The sequence below is a fragment of the Chinchilla lanigera genome, unplaced genomic scaffold (assembly GCF_000276665.1).
Source record: "Chinchilla lanigera isolate Chin_1 unplaced genomic scaffold, ChiLan1.0 scaffold00019, whole genome shotgun sequence".
NCBI lineage: Eukaryota > Metazoa > Chordata > Mammalia > Rodentia > Chinchillidae > Chinchilla > Chinchilla lanigera.
Window position 1 is genome coordinate 2,371,665 of NW_004955420.1, and position 21,544 is coordinate 2,393,208.

Below are 21,544 nucleotides of genomic sequence, written 5' to 3' on the forward strand. Positions count from 1 at the left end.
AGCCAGAGGCCCAAATCCCATCTCTCTACCCTCCTTTGCCCGCTTTGGTTTTTCTCCGGTACCGGGAACCGAACTCACGACCTTGCGCTTGCCAGGCAGGCGCTTTTGCCGCTGAGCTAAATCCCCAGCCCCTCCTTTGTTTTCTTATGGGTATTTGTTTGAAGCAAATTGCATATTTTATCTTGTTTTCTTCTAGGGAAAAAGAAACAGTGGTTTCAGACAATGCTTCTTTGGGAGCCAGAAACACTGCAAGTTGACAAAGCTTTGTCCAGCCATGGGGTACACATTCAGGCTGGCCGCTCGGAATGACATTGGTACCAGGTATGACACTTCCTACCCTCTTGCCCTTCATCTTTTAGGTGGGGAATCTGGGCCTTCTCTCAGTTGCTTGAAGGTGTGAACAATCCCGCTGCCTCTGCATTGAGGCAACTGCACCTTTTCTGAGAGGGAAATCCAACTCAGAGGGGAGAAAGCCTGTTCTGGGGTGATAATGCACTGTAGCCTCTGTAATCTTGCAAGCTCTGTTACCTGACCCCACCTACTATGTATCTCAGAACCAGAACAAAGTGGTAATACAGACTTTGAAAGGAATTCGTGTTGGAGCTTTATTTTCTTGGATCATGTGCCTTTTTCTTTTATCACTTTAGCAAGCTTATCTTTCATTTGGCTTTTCAGTGCTATGAGTGATTCATGATACAGAGAAAGGGGTGCTGCACAAGCCATTGTTGTCAAACGCAGGGTAGATACTCCCAAGACGAGAGAAAGTGAGGCTGGTTTGGGTACCACAGCTTGCTCAGAGCTGCAGGAGAAAGGCAAGAACAGGTGTGTAGCCAGGCACCCCTTGATTAGAGAGGCTTTACAAAGGCCACATTGGAGTAGTGGAAAAATCGTTCTTTCATTACTTCATGTTGAAAATCTTAAAGATTCAGAATTTCAGTGGTTCCTAGCCTTCTTTCCAGCCCAAAGAACCCCTTCCTAACATCACAGAGTTTTGCAGAACTGGCAGGGCAGCCATTGTAATTTTAAGAGTTCCCTGGTTGAAAAATTCACAAATACAGAGGCTTCTGTGGTTCAGGAACCTTTCAGTGAGTCAGAAGTACCCTCAGACTTTCGAAAAGCAGGACTATATCTATTTGTAAATCATTTTTTCATCAACAAGTAGTTGATAAAACACATTGACTTGAAGACCCCTTAGTAGCTGAGATTCAGCTGGAATAAACATGGTACTGTGCTGCATTTTCTACTCAGTGCTGCTGGAGGGAAAATAAATTCTTAAGTACACTGTCCTATAAGTTGGTATGCTTTCCTAAAAGTAGACTACAGAAGAAGATAGAGCAAATCTAAAGTTATAGGGAATGTCATTAAAGAATGCTGGCCTGCCTGTGTTTGCTGAGTCCGCCAGACCCCCAGCTTTTCACCCCAGCTAAATGGGGTTGTGCTTAGCTTCTGTTCCTCTTTTTAAACACCAGGACCCTTCATATACATCTAAACATATGTCTCATGGTTTTCATTTCTCTGCAGTGGTTATAGCCAAGAGGTGGTTTGCTACACATTAGGAAACATCCCTCAGATGCCGTCTGCACCAAGACTCGTTCGAGCTGGTGTCACATGGATCACACTGCAGTGGAATAAGCCAGAAGGCTGTTCACCCGAGGAAGCAATCACCTATACCTTGGAAATTCAGGAGGATGAAAATGTAAGTTTTGCATATTTTCTTCCCCCTGCATGTGTTCTGTATAAATCAGCATTATCATAGCATTGGACCACCAAGAAATTAGATTAGCTACCTAAGCTCAGAACCAAAGTCTTTAATTTCTACCACCACTGCTAACAGCAACCTGCTCTTCCCCATCTCAGTAACTGGCATTCCGTCCTTTCAGTAGGATAAGCAAAAACTCTTTTGGGTAATCCTTGCCCCATATATTATCAGTTAGCAGATCCTCTTAAATGTTCCTTCAGAAGTTATCCAGAAATTTAATAATTTTTCACCATTTCCACTGCTCAAATGTCCTTTTACAAGTCATCTTCATGTCACCCCTGGATTAGTGCAATGGCACCTTCATACTCCCTGTAACATCACCCTGATTATAGTCTGTCCTGCACATTTCATCTGAGTGATCCTTTGAAAGACAAATTGTGTCCATGCTCTGCTCAGAACACTTCCCATCTTGGTACCTTCCCTCTCTCTTCCAGAGCGAAGCCAGAGCTCTTCCCTGCCTACATGGTCCCGTGTGGTTGGGTTCTCCGTCACTGCCCTTGTTCCTTCCATGGCTGTCTCCTAGCCCCATGTGTGTCGTTTGGACCTACCATATGTGCCCTGGCCTTGTGGCCTCTGCAGTTCCTGTGCCCCTTGGCTAAAATATCCCTCCAGATACCTCTGACTCACTTCCCTCATTTCTTTCAGGTCTCTTCTCAGATGGGACCAATTATTAGGACTGCCCTTGCCTGGCCACCCTGTAGAACAGCATCATTGCCATGATGATAGAAATATTCTATAGTTCGTGCTGTCCAATGAGGTCCCACCTAGATACATGTGGCTAAAGGCACTTGAAACATGCTTATGGGTATAGGGGCTGGTATTTTATTATATTAAATTTGAATTTAAAGAGGTAGCTGTGGCTACTGTCTTTACACATGAAGCTGTAGAGAGCAGCACCTCACTAGCTCCACCACCCTGTGAGCCAGGTTTATTCCTGTCATAGCACTTTATACCAACTGCCCTACCCTCTGACCAGGTGTTGGCTTCTTGTGGGCAGCAGTTTGTGTGTTCTTGGGCTGAATCCCTAGAACCTGGAGGGCACCTGATGCATAAAAGAAGCTCACTGGTATTTGACAGATGAATGAATAAATGAACAGTAGAGAACATTACTGAATGAACTCTGTGGATTCATTTTTTAGCGGAAAGGCTCACTCTAATGAAGGATTCTGCCCTTCCCCGTCTAAGCTGTCCTTTCGCTTTTGGCCAGAAGAGGACACTGGATGCCCAGAAAACCTCAGCCACAGCTTGTTGCACAGCACAGTACAGCATGACAGCCATTATGTCAATACCTTCTTTCATGACAGATTTATTGTTTGTTTGTTTGTTTTTTTCTGGTACCGGGAATCGAACTCATGACCTCGTGCTGCCAGGCAGGCGCTGTGCCACTGAGCTAAATCCCCAGCCCCGATAGATTTATTGTTAATTAAATTTTTTAAAAATACTTATTACTTTGTAACAATAAAATTGACCAGACCCAGGAAAAGTTACAATGTGATATGGTGAAATATTCTTTTAAGTCTTGAATGCTGTTTCCAGCACCGTGGGCCTCTGAACACAATGCTTTGTTCTCAGTAGCTGCCGACCTCTGTCTCCCTTGTGACAGTGGGAAGAGGTAGTGCAAGGATGCCATGCCTAGGTGTTACTATACTGATTTTTGTTTCTGGCTTTGGTTTTTCAGGATAACCTTTTCCACCCAAAATACACTGGAGAGGATTTAACTTGTACTGTGAAAAATCTCAAAAGAAGCACACAGTATAAATTCAGGGTGAGTCGATCATTTTGGTCCCTGAAGTATTTAAAAATGAAGCTCTGATGTGTCATCATTTATCATTTTAAATTGACTCTGCAGGTTAAAAGTGTGAAAGTGCTTTACCTTTTTAAAATGACATTTATACTTCAAAATGCATGCCATCCTCTAATGTTAAAGATCACTTTTGAGACAGAAAAATATGCTGTAATAAATTGCTGTTCAGCGTGGCCAGTGACCTAGGCTAGGGAGACACCCCAACCAAGCGTTGGTCACTCACCTGCATGTTGCTCCTTTCTCTTTTGTATTTCTTCTTTCAATCTGACTTCTCTTTTGCTCTGTATTTTCTCTTTTGCCCATTTCTTTTTCCTCAGCTGTTTTCATTGTTCTTTATTACCCACCCAGTCTCCACTTTGGTCATTAACAATCACCATAAGTGTTACTGTAGAGCTTTGTATCATAGCCAAAAAAGTGAATACAACTTTGAGATCACTAAGAGAAAAAGGAGCCTGCTGCATTCTGTGCCACAGTGCTATTTATCGATCCTACGTAAGGCACCACCCACATGTCCCAGTAGGACAGGCGTGCACTTGAGAGACGTACGGTTGTTTTCTGATTCCGTCTTTCCTGCTCTAGTTTTAGGGTTGGGTTGGGTAATTTGGCACATGGTAGTCACACAGTAAATATTTTTCAAATTATCAGGTGGAATGTGTAACTTTTTGGGGAAATTAATAGTTTTTTTAAAACAACCTTGTTATTGGTGCTGGTTCCAGGAACACAGCTGTACTGCTAGCATTTCTCCACAAGGTGGCATTGCCTTACTCCGCAATAAGTGAAGTGCATTTTATCAGCATTTCCCAACCTTTATTTCCTTCCACAAAACACTACAAAGTAGGTAGTGACTTGCTGATCTTATATATGTCTTCCTTAAAGGTTGAAAATGTTGTTACCTGAAAGCCACCCTGTGGTTTTGTTAATATTCAAATATACAGACAATGAGTAATTGTAAGAAAAACACTATTAAATCAGTGCATAAGTTTAAAAGGTGTTTGTCTGTCTGTCTGATCTTGAAAAAGTACCTGTTGATTTAAAAATACCTGATAATGAAAGCATGTTCATGGCTTCTTGGTTATGCTATAGCTGACTGCTTCTAATATGGAAGGGAAAAGCTGTCCGAGTGAAGTTTTGGTTTGTACAACAAGTCCGGACAGGCCTGGACCTCCTACAAGACCCCTCGTTAAAGGACCAGTCACATCTCATGGCTTCAGTGTCAAATGGGGTATGTTTGCTGCTGCTATTTCTTTTTATGGTAGATTTTTCAAAATTGATTATTTTCAATGACAAGCCAAAAAAAAGCATTATTTGTGGGGAATTTCATACATTTGAAATATACATGTGAGAAACATGTGGAGAATTCCACAAATTAAAAGAAGCAATTCCATGAAAATGGAATTTTAATGCACAATTAAATTTTAATGGAAATTTAGATGGGCAGTAGTAGTATATTACTTACTCAATGATTTCCCTGTATTACATAGTTTCCTTTTTAAAAATGTATTACTGATTTGAGGGTAGTCATTTCTGATTCATTCTTCAATAGCCTTCTCAAAAAATGTAGCAAAATTAAATAGAAACATTTTATTTATAAAATTAATGTTGAAAGTGAATTTAAAAATTCAGTTATAGCTTAATAAATATGGATAAATTTTTGTTTACACATTATATATAGCCACCATCTTGAACTTCAGGAGGTTTTCATACTGAGGCTTCTATGGGGTTTGTGGTCATCTGACAGAAAGAGATTATGTTAGCACAGATTATTCCAATGAAACATCTATAACTGGAAAGTTGGTAAACAGTTGTAATTTTTTATGATGTGTGTAATTTTCCCTAATATTTTGTAACAATATTAATAAAAAGGCAGAAACAAAAAAAGAAATTAAAACATTTTACTGGTAGCCAATTAATGGAAGGGAAATTTAAAACATAGACTATTATTGTAACCAGCCACTGAAACATCTTATTTTAAATTATCTAATAATTTTCAGATAGAATTATTAGTATCTTTATTTCCCTGGCACACAAGTACAGTTAAGAGAAATTGTAAAAATATTGGTGTGCTATTTTGGCAGACCATAGAGCTTTTGTTTACTTTTATTAGCTCTATGCTGTAATATTTGACTTTATGATTATTGCTGTGAATCTCTATTGCTGCAGTATATATACATTAATGGAAATACCACGTGAAAGGAGGAAGGACATAAATTTGCTAAATGTATGTGTGCAAACTTAAGTCTCTTTGAAAAATGTCTTTCAAGGAATACAGAGGGGGCAGACTGATGTTAGGGGGAATTTCTTTGTAATTTTCAAAGTAATATTACAAGGTATCTTTCCGCACAGTTACCAGAAGGCCGTGTACCCAAGGTGCCACGTGGCTCTAATAAGAAGCTGCAGCAGTCTTCCTCAGACTGTCTGCCTGGTGCATAGGTTCTTGTTGACCCACAGCTCTGGTTTCACATCAGGTTCACCAGAGATACAACATTCATTTAGTTGTGAACACATTCATTTCCTTTTGAGGCCTATTTAAAGAGCTGCCTTTGGGATTCCCACTGTAAATTTGTTAACATAAGTCTTAGAAGAATCAGTTCATAGTTTGAGTTTTGTTCATGCTTCATTAAATAAATGCTAACTCTATGACATATCTAGCTTGAAGAACTTTGAATAATCTGATAATATTCAATCTCTTGGTTTGTTTTATTTTTCATGGAAGCAGGTAAGTAAACTTAATTATTGTATCTTTTTATCCAATCTGGATTTAAGGTAGTATAATGTGATATGATCTTGTGTGTTCTAATGATATTTTCCAATAAAATCTAGTACCCTACAATTACTAAGAAGTATCTGTTTACTTCCCAGACCCTCCAAAGGACAATGGTGGTGCAGAAATTCTCAAGTACTTGCTGGAGATTACTGATGGAAATTCTGAAGGTGAGGTTTTTGGAAATTATTTTATACAAATGCAGTAATAAGCCTTATTTTTAATGTAATAAATATCTTTATAGTAATAGTGGGCAATCATTAATTTTAATATTACAGCTATCATAATAAAACTGTAATCACATATTTGCAGTTTTCTCTTTCATATATGGCACCAGAGATCAGAGTTTACTTGTAAGGTTATTTTTGTCATGTTGTTTCTATTTTTTTATGTCGTTTTTTTTTTTTGTTTTTTTTGTTTTTAAAAACAGAGATCCTAAAATAAATAAACTTAAGGTTTTCATCTTTTAACTTAGCCATACTTTTTCTGAGAATTCTCACAAACAGAAGCAGTCATCAAGGATAAATTAGAACAGAAGAGTTCAGTAATCTGTAAATTACCATGTAGAGTGACAAGCAACATGTGGTGTTACCCACCAATGCAAGCTTCATACTTTTGTAACAAGTTTAGACCATAACTTTCAGTCTTCATTGTGATTTTTGAGTTACATTATTTATTCACTATTATTTGCTATGTGGATTAAAATGGGACCATCTTAGAAATTAAATTTCTTTTTAAATAATCCTAGATTTTCTTTGTAAGAAAATTCATTAGCCTTTAATAAAGGTATAGTTGTTAGCACTTTAAATATGGCACATAATTTCACCAGTGTAATATAACTGTATAATCATTTTTTAGATGCATGCATATGACAAAAGAAGACATTTGACCTAGTAACTTTTATAATATAAAGATTATATGTGGCTTGCCTTTTACTTTGTACCATGAGAACCAGGTGGAGTTTTTTGGTTTTTAAGTCTACTAGGTCTTACTTTAAGCTGAAAATATGATAGTTTTTTTTGGATGGGCCCAGCTGTTCTTAACATAAAATCGTATTCTCTCTATAAGTCTTATTTAGTATTTTGTGTTACAAACCTACCAAGAAGAGAAGTTATGTATACGTCAGTGGCTCATTAGGAAAACTTAAGTTTTTGCCTTTCCTGGCTTTTGTAACTACTAAAGACAAATCAACACCAGATGCCCTTCTGTCTTTACGTTAACAACTCTAGGTGTGTCATTAATTGAATCTTTACTTTGTTGGTTCCCGGTCACCTTCTCAGTACAGGTATCTGACCTGTACCGACAGTATGCTTGTCCTTAATATCCCATTTTTCAGATGGCCGTAGTACATACAAGGAAGTTTATTGTAAATCCAATAAGGATCTGAAAGCATTTGTAGAAGTTACTCTAGTAAAATGTCATAAAATAAACATGTTTTCCCTAAAACAACTTTGTGGAGTAAAGAGTTCTTAGTCAACTGGAAACAGCATGAGTGGGAGCCACACACAGGAGGAACGTGTCCCAGCCCAGGCTGTAGAGACTGGCATTCAGTCCAGGTGGCTTCTGTACTTTGTGCTTGTCCCCAGATAACATCAGCCTCTTGGGCTGCCTGACCTCCAGCAACCCTGCTTTCTTTCCTCACTCCTCAAAAGTGATTGGCTAACCTGCGTCACATCAAGTGTCCTATCTTTGATTCAGTCACCCTCTCAGTCATTTTTGTCTTTTAAGTGGACTCCATAAAAACAGCAGGTCTTGACCTAAAGGACTCAGCTTGTCATGGGAGCAGTTCACTCATTGTGACCTCTAGTCAGACAAGAGTGGGGAGCAACCTTTCAGCAGTCCTCATACTTGCCAGGACCCTCATGGCTGAGCAGACATCACATACCAGCTGGCCCCATAGCCTCCTCACTCGCACAGAGACATTTCATAGCTTAGTCAGCACCGCCCTTTGTCTTCTTGAACCCCTCCTCCTGTGCCGAGGGAAGGGTGATGTTGAGAGGTTCAGCCAACAACACTAAACATTACGAATGCCTCCATGTTGATTTAGTGTTTTAATGTTGTAAGGAAATGGAAAGAGCCCTGTGCTATTAAAAAAAATAATTGATGTAGATTCTCATGGAAACTTCTTACAGCTTTTTCCTGTCAGTAGTGGTTAATACTATGACATTTTTGTAAAAAGCATAAACTTACACGAGTCTTGTTCTTCCAGCCAATCAGTGGGAAGTGGCATACAGTGGATCGGCTACAGAATACACATTCACCCACTTGAAACCAGGCACTTTGTACAAACTCCGAGCGTGCTGCATCAGTACTGGTGGGCACAGTCAGGTTAGTGGCTTGGGGTGGCATGTAGGCCTGGTCATTCCATCTTCATCTTTACCTTTTTAAAAGTAGACATCTTTGATCAAACTTGGGCCAACTATGTCAGTAACATCAGATTAAAGTTGCAATTTAAAAATATATCTTGGTGATACAGCTTGCCATACTGTCACTTCAGAAAATAGAAATGGAGCTTTTTGAACTGTGTTTTTGATATAAGACCCCCAAGTGATATAGTGGAAGTAAAACTCCCAACTTGCTAAATGTCTGGTAATGCTGCTTTCATATTCCCCAAAATCAAAGAATAAATTCTAAGGAACAATGGAGGTTAAAAGTAAGAAATATTTCTTGAGAGATAGACAGCTCCTGAGAGGGACAGGAGGGGACTGAAGTAGTTGCCAATGAGCCTACTTCTCAAAGGAAGTTTTCTAGAGCAAAATCACGAGGTGGGTACAAAATTATGAGATAAGTACAATGTGGGACAAAACTATGACCAATGACAAAACTATGACCAGGTTACAAGTGTAGCTGCTTAGCTAATGTTGATCCCACAGGGAAGCAGGTCACTTAGCAAGTATACATGGAAAGAACAAAGAACTTTTCAGGAAGAGATGGTCTGAAGGTTTTGGTCATCCACCAAGGTGACTGATGTCTATCTAGACTTTATTGGACGAAGTATTACCACTTAAGCCTTGGGGTGGCATGTAGGCCTGGTCATTCCATCTTTATCTTGAAGCTTGGCCTCCAGCAGATGTGCCTCTGATCACAGTTATAATGTGTTTTCATCTTTTGTATTGACTCTCTCGAGGGCCTAGCCCTATCTGACTGCCTATAATATTTCTGCCTAACTCATCTATCTGTAATACTTTTGAGGACAGAAAATATAGGCCCAAATGAGTCTCAGCTGAACTGTGATACCTTTAGGTACTTTTATCACTTTATTTCTCAGGAGACTTTGGCATAATCACATGTGACAGTTAAAAACTATCTGGAATTTACATTAACTAAATAAGGGAGTTCTCAGTTATCTCAATGAAAGAATATAGAATTCAGAGTCAGCAAGATAAGACCTGCGCAAATCTATTAATTTATGAGAATTTAAGATGTACTTTCCTCAAGGTCCTGTACTGCCATCTGCTGGGAGACTGTTGGAAAAACCATGGAAATCTGGGGTGATTGAGCTGATGCCCCTCCTGCCCTGAGCAGTACGCAGTGTGCATAGCTGTAGACAGCAGCCATTCTCTTGCCTATGACCTTATGACCTTAGATCAGCCAAGGTGACATGTCAGGACTCTTAGTTTCAACCACATACTGTTCTTGTAAGTTCAGGATAATCTAATAAACGCACATGAATTGCTCTAGAAATAACATAATTGTTATCTAAATAGCTTTATCTTATATTTGGAAGAGTGGTTGAGAGGCATGATGGTAAAAAGATGTTTCCAATGTAGATATTTAATGCAATGATTTGAAACCATTACTATTTTCAGAGAGGAGGGATGTGCTGGGTTGAGTATTCAAGAGAATGCCTACCACTTGAAAGCCAATTTTTCCCCCATCGTGCTACCTCTAATCGTTTCTTGCAGTTATCTCCACTGCCCCTCCACTACTCACTGCAAAGAGAGCAATACTGTGACATCCAGATTGCCCACATAGAGAGATGTCCTGTGGAAGAAGGTCCAGTTATTAGAACATTGTTTTGTGGTGCTAGAGCTCTCTGGCATGCCTCCCAGGAGGGAATATATCCAAGCCAAAGCTGTAGAGTATCAGCAACTATCTCTTGTATGTAATTGGCTGCATGAGGTGGCACCGAGCCTGTACTGCTGGAATGTATAGAGTTCATTTCCTCTGTACCACTTCTCAAGAAGAGATTCAATTTGGTTGAGATGCGTAGCTCAGTTTACCATGTTTCCTGTGTCAATAAGAGGGTCCGCTTTCATACCACCGGGCTTAGAGAGCCAGATCCTGCAAAAAAGTAGGCCCACTCAGGTTAGCATTACCAAAACCTGTTGGTTAATGTCAGACTCAGTTGACTGGTACAGATTTTATTTTGCTTTTCTGCTCTGTCTAAATGATTGGCTATTTATGGAACCAGTCTAAAATTTCATCCAGCTGTTGCTTTGTGTTGTGTTGTCCTTATAAGGGGTATCTCTAGTTTTGATTTGAAGGCAAGTAAGTGTGTGCTTAGGATATACAACAGGCATACTCACTAACCTGGCTTCAGAAAGACGCATTCATATTTTAAGCATTTCATGTATAACATAAGTCCCTATTTAAAACACAGACACCCATATGTAAGTCTTACTCCATAAAAAACCTCCAGTAGTATGTACACAATCAATATGTAGTTCCTTCTTGGTCACATTTGTAGTTGTGGGGTAGAATTGGCCTGGTATATTGGAGACCTGTAAATTCACAGTAACTAAGAAATGCTTCTCTCTGGTCTTTATCCTGCAGTGTTCTGAAAGTCTCCCTGTTCGCACACTAAGCATCGCACCAGGTCAGTGTCGACCACCGAGGGTTTTGGGTAGACCCAAGCACAAAGAAGTCCACCTAGAGTGGGGTGAGTAAACAGGCCGTCACACTGATATCAGCAGTTTGGACAATTGAAGATTAATACTGAATACTTCATAATTAAGTTCAAGGCTTCCTTTTGAAATGGTGTATTGGCTTGGATTTCTGTCATCCCCTCTCAGCCCTTGCTATTGCTCGTGCCCCCCTGCCTTTTTTTGTCTTTTTGAGACAGGGTTTCACTATGTAGACTGTGGCCCAGGCTGCCCTTGAATTCTCAGGTATCCTCCTGCCTCAGCCTCCAGAGTACTGGGATTACAGACATGCATCAGTGCTCCCTTTCCTGACTGAGCCACACATACTGTCTGTCCTGTACCCTGCTGAGTTGCTTTTCTAGGGCGTGTTCCAGAAAAGCTCATCTGTTTCAGGAACGTTTCAACTTTATTTATAAAGAAAACTGTGCTCATTGTAGAGATTAAACCAAGAAATGGTTCAGTGGCTAACACTGAAGTTTTCCCCTTTTTTGTGCAATAACCTGTGTTGATTTGTCACATGTGGGTCCTGGTATTTTTATAGCATTTACTTTAGTCATATTTGTATTTTCTGTTGGACCAGCAGTTTACAACATACAAACTACAAATGTAAATGTGTAGAACTCTATTTTTTCCTGCCACTTATGTCTAAAATGTAATAAAATATTGTACCAGTTTAGGGTCCTGTGTCTGGATTTACCATGACTTTTAATGTCAAGTTAAAGAGCGTTTCTTCCTTTTAATTCTTCCTTTTGTCTGCCATACATTGTAGAGAATTTTGCCTAGTGTAACTATCATATTGGAATTACTTTATTAATATAATTAAATATACTTAAATGTACTTGCTTTGGAGAGTAGAACATCATTAAGGAAATTTTTTATTTTATTGAGGGGTGGGTGTCTTCTATAAGAGAAATTTGAGGACAGGCCCCCTACATGATATTTTGTGAAAATTAGGTGTGATTTGGTCAACTAGAAGCAGCACAAAAATGTTTCAAGATGAATATTCTGCATCTCCAGATGTTCCTGCATCAGAAAGTGGTTGTGAGGTCTCAGAGTACAGTGTGGAGATGACTGAACCCGAGGACGTAGCTTCAGAAGTGTACCATGGGCCAGAGCTGGAGTGCACTGTTGGCAGCCTGCTTCCTGGAACTGTGTATCGCTTCAGAGTGAGGGCTCTGAACGATGGAGGGGTGAGTGTAAGGTTTCATACTGAAACTGGAAGCAGCGTATAAAATTCTAGCTCCTCTGTTTTTACCTTCCCATACTTCTTAGCAGTGTCTACCCAGCCTGAACAACTGTTAAAGAACTGTATATAAAATCTTATTTCTGAATTGATATTCTTGTGATTTCATGTAGACCCAGCATTAGAAATACTCTGTTTCTCTTGTCTTCATATTGAGGTTAATCAGAATATCACCTTGTGTGTGCTTTTAATACTCTTTAGAGGAGTCTCTTATTCTCTCATTATCAGTTGTGAGAAATTAGAACTGCATAATAATTCTAGTAAAAGTGCTATACCTTATTATCTATGTGAACCAGCAGTGTTTAGGTCAGTTTTTAAAACAAGTAGGGTAGAGCCTAGGAAGGCCAGCTTACTTTGTTTTAAATTTCATTTCGAGTGAAAACTAGAACTCCCTGGTCCTTCATTCTACTTCCATGTGTGGAGTTTTCAAAGTGGGTTAGCAGATGAGAATATGCATATCTGTATCTTACTCACAAAGATGTAGTTCTTTTTTTCTTTGAAGTCACTGTGAATTTTGAAAGAGATTCATAAGGAGAAGTATGTGATACATACTTCACATACATACTTCACAGTTTGCAGGGGATTTGGTTGTGTCAAAGATGGGCAGAAAAGTGTGGTGGGTAAAGCCCTCCCCCAAAGTGCCAGTGGTTTGTATTGATGACCTCCTTGCAAATAGATTTAACTGGTATAATTCTTGATGAAAAATAATAAAGCCCAATTGACAGTGATAAAACAAGCAAAAGGGTTTTTGTCTGGTTTTTAGTAGTCCTATGCAAGCCTTTCAGGAGTGAAATGTGTTTGGTTTTAGTCAGTTCTCTATCAGCCACAGCTGGCCATGAAAATCTTTCTTCTGAAACAGGATCACACATTTGAATAGGAGCTGGATTTCTTTTAATTCCCATTAGAAGAGAATTTCCAACACAGCACAGATATTTAAGTGAAAAGTCTAAACATGAAAGCTGTATTAGTGAGAAGATGAAGAAGCCTGTGTACTCAAGCTTACAATTATTTAAGCAGACAGAAAGTGGGTGGTCATGATCACAGATGCGGCAGAGATTCTGTTTCTTTGTTGTTTGCCATTACCTATCAACCCTTCAGGGGGTCTCTGCCATAACAACAGAGAGTGAATGCTACTGATGAGAACAACAGAGAAGAATCTGGTTTTGCTTTTCCTTGTTAGAGCTCCTAGAGAAACGGTAAACTACCAAACAACCACATTTATTTGTATTTGAAAGGACCCCTCTCCATGTCATCTGTCCTGTAGCCCCTGAATTGGCTTTATGAAATATCTTCATGGAGCTCTTGTCTTTGGATCAGCAGTCAGGCTGATCTGAACCCTACTTTTCCCTTTCACTGATTCATTGTATAAAGAAATTACCTTCCACTTGATTTTATTCCTGTTGGGTTGGAAGTTAAACATCTTTGTAGTCCCCTGGGGTCCATTCCAGAGTTTCTCTCCACTCTGTAGTACCGTTGCAAATTATATTGGAAAGTGTGAGTTGCTTGATTTGTTTTTTGCATTGTCTCAGACATCATTAGCCTGGAAATTATTTCAGTCCTTATACTGGCTCTGAATTACCACATATTTCACTACTGGAAAGGGTGGTCCTGGTGGTTATGGCCCTGTCACACTGTGCTCAGTCCTAGCAGTGCTGTGCTGTGAGCAATGTGGTCACTGATGGCAGCATAAAAAAAGACACTCCATGTCTGCTCTAGAATAGTTGGGATGTTGGGAATGTGCTGCAGAGATGTTATGAGAACATCAGTTTTCATAATGGAAAATACCAGTAACCAGAAGAAATACCCAGAGTTTGATAACCAACAATTTGAAGTCTATTTTTATTCATTTAAAATTAAACTGCAGTATGTATCTGACTTACTTTTCTTGGATATCCTCCGAGAAATGTGAAAGCAAAACTCTGTGTTTTGTCAAGAAGCAGCCTAATTTTGTTTCTGTTGTCACAATAAAGGAAAATGTTTACAGAGCCATCTTTATGATCCTTTTGAATTTAAAAAAGATAGACAAGTGCAGTCAACTTTTACTTCTCAGAAAGTAAAAACCATTAGGCAATATTTTTGTAATCATTTACATACATGGTGATATTAGCCTAAGCTTTATTTAGTTACCAGCTTTTATATGCAAATATATGAATGAACATGCTCATATGTGTTCTTCTTTTTCAGTATGGTCCCTATTCTGATGTATCTGAAATCACCACTGCCACAGGGCCCCCTGGACAGTGCAAAGCGCCTAGTGTTTCTTTTACACCTGATGGATGTGTCCTAGTGAGCTGGGAGGTAAGTTAGGTGCATCAGTTGTTGTTGCTTCTGCTTTACCCCACATGCAGATTCTGAGGATTCTGCAAACCCACGGATATGTGTACGTGATTCTTTTGCTCAGTGTGTAGTAATGTCTGCTGACATTGGTTATAGTCAGAGTTGGGAAATGGTCAGAATTAAGAGGAAATCAAGTGTCTCTTTCATGCCTTTGTTTTATATGTATTTGAAATGTCCCAGAGCATTTTGCTTCCATCCTGAGTTTAGGTAGTTGAACATGGGTATGGTAGTTTTGTCAATGGTGTGCTTAAGTACCTGACTTTCTGCTCTTCAGAGTCCTGAAAGCTTGGGAGTCGACATCTCAGAGTACAGGTTGGAGTGGGGAGAAGATGAAGAATCCTTAGAACTCATTTATCATGGGACAGACACCTGCTTTGAGATGAGAGATCTGCTGCCTGCTGCAGAATATTGCTGTAGACTGCAGGTAGGTTGTGATCCAGTACCACTCAAACGGATAGGGGTTCGAGCGAGATACTTCAAGAAACCAAGTCAAGGGCTATTGGGAGGATGGCAGAAGAGAAGAGTCCATTTAAGTAAAAATAAACAGTAATTGTTTTGGTAATTTACAGTTGCTTTGTGCTTCTCTAGGAGGTCCTAACTCATAAGACCAAAACCAGATTCTTTTCTGCTGTTCTTCTCACTAAAGTCTCGCATCTTTGTGTTTGTCAATTCACTGAATGAATGGCCGAGTACCGGAGAAAGGTGGCTTAGCCTCTTAGGGAAGATGCCTTCTAATTCCCTGAGACATATACCTCAGTGGGAAAGCCCCTTGGTGCTGACAGAAGACAGAACATCTATACACCACTTGTTAATTGGAGCCCAAACCAAGTATTAGAGTAATGAGGACTACTCTGCCTTGGGTTTCTTGACCCCAGCCACAGTGACCATGTTCAAAACTGGTTATAGCTTCCACCTGGTAATGCAACTAGCATAACATAAGGAACAATGGTTCTTAGTCTAACCCCCAAGGATCACAGGAATCATGGGCTTGTTTTTACTTCATGCTCTTAGATGATTTTTTTCCTCCTTTTTAAAGCCTCAGTATCTTGAGAAAATAGTGTTCTCCTTCCCTTTTTTTCAATTTGTTCAGAAATACATCTGGAGCTCTCACATGTGCCAGGATCAAAGGATGATCAGGAGGAGAGATACAAAGATATATCAGATGTGGTTGTTGACCTTGAGGAGTTGTCACTTCACACATAATTAATTTGAATAGATAAAAAAGTAAAGGTACCAGAGGTAGGCTGCCACCTGATTTAAGTCATGGATCAAATTGCTTTTAGAAGTATACCCAGAGTCTCTGTCCTCTTTGGGGAAAATATTCCCTGCATAAATTAATTTTCCAGGTCAGTTGAAGCTTCTTTGGTAATTCTGAAGCTTGCTTTATCTTAACCATTTCTGATTAAATTTTTTGTTGCATACCGTCCTTCCTTCCTTCTTTCCCAAGTGGAGCACCTGGGTTGTAATAAACTGTCAGTGAGTCAGTGTCAGAGCACATTATCTGATCTTTGTAACAGTCGTGTGAGTCACTGGGAAAAGGCTAAATGCTGTGCCATACTCCTGTTTTTTGGTGCAAGGCTGGATATAAGTAAAGAACTGCCACCGTGGTAAAGAGCTCCACTCCCCTACGCTTTAAGTTTTGGTGTCTTTTTTTGTTTGTTTGTTTAATCCTCCTGCCTCAGCCTTCTCAGTGCTGGGATTCCAGGCATGTTTCACCATGCCTGGCATGGTATCTCTTTAATATGATCATGTACTTCCCTTTCTCCTTTCAGGTTATATGTTGTCACTTAGCATTGACTTCCCTAAACTGCATTTTAAAAGATGGAATGATAAGAATAGAACCTGTATAGTAATCTCTTCTGTATTGACAGTCAGCAATAGAAAATATTTTCAAATGTCTATTGTCATAAAATGAGCCAGGCTCTATGAAGGAGGTAGTATTTCTGTAAGACTGTTATGGTTGATACATTGTGTCAACTTGAGGAGTCTAGAGGTTGGGCTAAGTGACTCAGCAGGAAGCCAGGGTGCTTACTTTGTATACAGCCTGAGCCTGTGGAAGCCAGGGCATGGAGATTATGTGAGAGCTACACGTCCTCTGGGTGGGGGTAGCCTGTTTACAGTGTAAAGCAGGGAAAGAGGCTGCTTGCCGCCATTCCTCCCTTTTGCTCTGGCTGCATTGCTGTTCGGCTGCCATTCCCCTCTTTGCTCTTGTTGCTTTGCTACCTTCTGCCTCGGAGCCAGCCAAGTATGGACTGAAACCTCCACAAACTGTGAGCCAAATAAACCTTTCCTTCCTTCATTTTGGGTGTTGGGTATTTCATCTCAGCAACAAGAGAAAAGTAACCAAGACAAAGACCATCACTGGATCCTGAAGAAGTATTGCCAGGAAAAAGTCTTCTCAGTCTACTCATTATTGGCTTCTTATTATCTACAAACCACATAGGGATTCTTTTCATTTGACATTACTGTCAAGTCAGGCTAACACCAAATAAAATCAAGTTAAACCTGAATACTTGGCACCTAAAATAATTAAATCATTTTAACGTCTATGTTGTGTGTTATAAAGATTGAATGAATCATTTCTTGTTTTACTTGGGAATTACTGAATTTTTAACATTCTTCCTAGGAATATTTAAATCAAGAAGTATCAAATAATTCTGTTCATATGAAGCATATTGTGTGTCGTAGTCATATTATTACTTAGCAGAAGATACTTTTAAAATTATATCCCTTGAAAGTGGGTAATAAGAAGTGGTATAAATCAAGAAAATATTTTCCATATAGCCAGGAAATAGGATACTGAATAGAATCCTGGAATAGAAAAAGAGCATTACTAGGAAAATTGGTAAGGTTTAAATTACGTCTGTATGTAGTTCATAATATTGTGCCAATGATAGTTTCCTGGATTTGATCACTATTCTGTGGTATGTAAAATGCTTCTATTAAGGAAAGCCTAGTGAGATATATACAGATACTCCTCTCATTATTTTTGTAACTTTTCTGTAAGCCTCAAATTAATTCAGACTAAAAAGAGTTTTTAAAAAGTAGGAAAGATAGTGTTTGGTTCATGATCTTCCCACTGGAAAGAAGTGAAACACCTTTGCTGGCCACCACTCCACCAGGCTTTTACCTGTTCAGCGGCTTAATCTGTACAGTAACTCAGTGAAGTCGGAGTGGCAATCCCCATCTGACAGCTGAGGAAACTGGCTCAGAGATTAAGTTGCCTAAGATCTCTTACATGCTAAATGACAAAATGGAAGATTTGAAATAAACTCCAACTCCTGTTATTCCTTTCCTTCTATTATGTGGTGCCTTACTTTTCTCATTGCTGAGACAAAATAGCCCACACCCAAGGTTAGAGGAGGAAAGGGTTTATTTAGCTCACAGTTTCTAGAAGTTTCAGTCCATAATCAACTGCCTTCAAGTTGGCTTTACAGAGGAGAGCAAATCATAACGGGCAGAAGACAATCAAAGCAAGAAAGAGCGCACTGAGAGATAAGCCTCTTTTTGTCCTTTATATTATTATGCAGGCTACACACCTTAGGGCAGGTGTAGCACTCACACCCATAATCCCAGCATTGGATCATGAAGCAATCACAAACTCTACTTCAGCTGCCTCCAAAAAACCTGCTCCCCATGACCACATGAGGCTTTGGGGTCACATCTGCACTCAAACCATGTCATGTGGTGATGTGAAACCTTAGTTGATGTGAACATTAAGCTCAACAATGACTTATTTTTCTATCCCAGTGATAGATTTATATCTGAAAATAAAATATCCAGCATGTGCAAAGCCCTGGGTTCAATCCCCAATGCTGCAAATAAATAAATTATTAAATAAAATCTGAAAATGTAGACTCTTAATAATTTATGATGTTAAAATTCTTCCAAAAGAGAGCCAAGGTATTATTTTGAATATTACTATAGAGTTTCAGCAGGATATACTAAATATCCTTAGCCTGCTTTTCTTTTAATTAATGAAGAAAGGAATTCTAAATTTTGTTTCAGACCTTTGATACAAGAGTTCAAACTTCCTTTAATTTTTCAGTTTGTCTCAGTAAACCTTCATGTGGAGTAGATGAGAGCTGGGTTTTAGAGTTCATTTGGTACTATAAGAAGGCTATCGGGTTTTTTTCTTAAAAATACATATATTTTATAACACTTATGAAGTACATCCTGTGTATCAAGTCTCGTTCCAATTGTCAAGGATAGCAGCAGCCTTGCATTTACACAGACAGCATTTTCATCATAGAAGTAAATAAATAAACTATGTGATATATTGGTGATAAGTTCTGTAATGAAAAATTAAAATGAAAAGGGAAGTAGAAAATAAGGAAGATCTCAGGGTTTGGGGAGAGGAGAGCAGGTGATTGTGAGTTTATGTAAAATATTCAGAAAAAGTGTAAAAGGGATGATTGAGTGAGTTGTGTGGGCATCTGGGAGCCGTGTTGTAGACATAAGGAAAAACCCACTCCAAAGCTCTGAGGTGAGAGCAGACTTGGTGTCCCTGTGGACCAGCGAGGAAGCCAGTAGAGCTGGAACAAAAACTAAAAAGAGTAGCAAATGGTGGAATTAGATTTTGGTGGGTTTTTTGAAGTGTGGTGGTGCTGAGCAGATCAGATTGGGTCTTTGTAGGCTTTTGTAAGGATTTGAGCATTTATTCTTACTAAGGTGGGAGGCTATAGAAGGAATTTGAACTGAAAATCCAAACTCTTGTTTTAACAGCCTCGCTCTTGTGGTGAATATAGACTGTGGAGCAGGCCCCTACTAGTGTGGAAGTCATCACATTATCCGGATATTAGAGAGTGTAGTGGGACTAGCATGGTGCCAGATGTGCTGATGGCCTGGATGTGAATATGACAGGAATGCAGGCATCCAGCAACCACTCAAGGCTATGATTTGAGCCACCTGGAGGGTGAGGAGGACCACAGGAGATGCGTGGAGATTTTTGTGAAGAAGGATAGGCTGGAAATGAGAACCTCTGTGGACCCTTGAATTTGAGATGCTGACTTGATGTGCAGGTGGCGATGTTCAGTGAGCACTGAGGTTCAGATAGACCAGCCTGGCAGTCAGGGTAGGAGCTACAGCTGCACATCTAAGTTTGGGGGTAACATAACACCATTTACCCACTAGACAAAGATAAGATCTCCCAAGAGTTTGAGCAGAGGTATAAAAAAGAATGTCCGTAGACTAAGCTCTGGCACCCACCAGGACTATGGTAAGTGATCAGAACCAGTAAAGGCAATTGACAAGCAGCAACACACAAAGTAGGAGGAAAAACAATAGCTCGGGGTCCTGGAGACCAAGTGACGATGCTGGGAGTGCTCAGCTGTTGCTGTGTGGTGAAATCAGATGGGGAAAACTTGTTTCAGACATAGGTTTATCATTCACCTGGAAAAGAGCAGATACCTTTTTTAAACCTCCTATTGCAGTTCTAAGGCAGCAGTAGCCTTAAAACTCATATGAACTTCCAGCTCCAGCTTTGCTTGCAAATCTGACACTTAAAATCATTTAGTCTGAATCCAAGTTGGCTTCTCTGTAAAAGGCAGATAAGAACGCTTGCCATTTAATATCTCCCTCAGGGATTATTGTGAAGACCAAATGATGTGTTACAGAAGCTCAAGTGGGCCATACAAGTGGAATGTTGTTTTAACATTATTTTTTATAAGTGATGATGGCTGTATTATCTTTTGCTTTATTAACAGAAGAGGACGTGATTGGCACATGTTGGGAAGTGGTAATTAGATGAAAGTGAATGTTTTCTAGAATGTATTTCCACTTATATGCCTAGCACTGAAAATACTACTTTAGGTTATCTAGCAGTAGCTCGCATGGAGGCATTACAATGTACTAAGGGTGTGATACACCCTTCATCTCACTGTTCCTTACTTTTTAGGCCTTCAATCAAGCAGGAGCAGGACCATACAGCGAGCTCGTGCTTTGCCAGACACCAGCATCTGCCCCTGACCCCATCTCCACTCTGTGTGTCCTGGAGGAAGAACCCCTCACTGCCTACCCTGACTCACCCTCTGTGTGCCTTGTCCTGAGCTGGGAAGAACCGTGCAATAATGGATCGGAAATCCTCGCTTACAACATTGATCTTGGAGACAGCAGCATTACTGTGGGCAATATCACCACTCATGCTGTGAAAGATCTCCTTCCAGAAACCACATACCGGTGAGTACAGCCCCCATACCACCACCAGAGCTATAAATACTTCAGATACAGATGGTCAAATCAGCGGATGCTAGCTGTTCTTATTTCATGTATTTAAGAGTGCTAAATGCAAATGGAGCTTAAAAACTTACAATGTTTTATGTTTAATGAGTCAGTTGCAAATCCACACCATTCCTGACCTCAAAGGAAGAACTCACCTCCCACTTTAATTCACCCCACCCCACCCCCGCGCTTGCGCGTGCACACGCGCACACACACATTCTGTTGATTACCTCTTTGTCTTTGTATATTTTCCTGGCAACTCATCTCACTCTCTGGGCACTCTCTGTCCTCACCCATGGATTTGCCCACATTTGAAGCAGCGTACATCCAGTTGCTGGTTTCTCCAAAGCGAATGAATTGTTATGAAGTATTTATGATAGAGATATGACTCCGGATTTCACAAGGGGCAGGAGAAAAGCAGATACATCACGTACCACCCCACAAAACTCAGTTAACGTCTTTATTCTGTCTCTCCCCCAGAGTTTCTTACCTGGGAGGTTGTCCATATTCTCTGACAACTGTTTCTTCTTGTGGCCTTCAAAATTTCAAATTATTT

The 21,544-nt window shown here is 39.8% G+C and overlaps 1 protein-coding gene across 2 annotated transcripts in view; it reads left to right on the forward strand.

The window, feature by feature from the left end:
• Fndc3b (fibronectin type III domain containing 3B) overlaps positions 1 to 21,544 on the forward strand; it is a 261,521-nt gene that overhangs the window by 197,861 nt on the left and 42,116 nt on the right. For both annotated transcript variants that reach the window (XM_013513455.1, XM_005383007.2), the window contains 11 exons: positions 197 to 321; positions 1,522 to 1,696; positions 3,438 to 3,524; positions 4,647 to 4,785; positions 6,423 to 6,494; positions 8,534 to 8,652; positions 11,101 to 11,206; positions 12,207 to 12,379; positions 14,617 to 14,730; positions 15,044 to 15,193; positions 20,666 to 20,946. In XM_013513455.1, the coding sequence (XP_013368909.1) occupies positions 197 to 321; positions 1,522 to 1,696; positions 3,438 to 3,524; positions 4,647 to 4,785; positions 6,423 to 6,494; positions 8,534 to 8,652; positions 11,101 to 11,206; positions 12,207 to 12,379; positions 14,617 to 14,730; positions 15,044 to 15,193; positions 20,666 to 20,946 (1,541 nt within the window). The remainder of the gene's footprint in view (positions 1 to 196; positions 322 to 1,521; positions 1,697 to 3,437; positions 3,525 to 4,646; positions 4,786 to 6,422; positions 6,495 to 8,533; positions 8,653 to 11,100; positions 11,207 to 12,206; positions 12,380 to 14,616; positions 14,731 to 15,043; positions 15,194 to 20,665; positions 20,947 to 21,544) is intronic.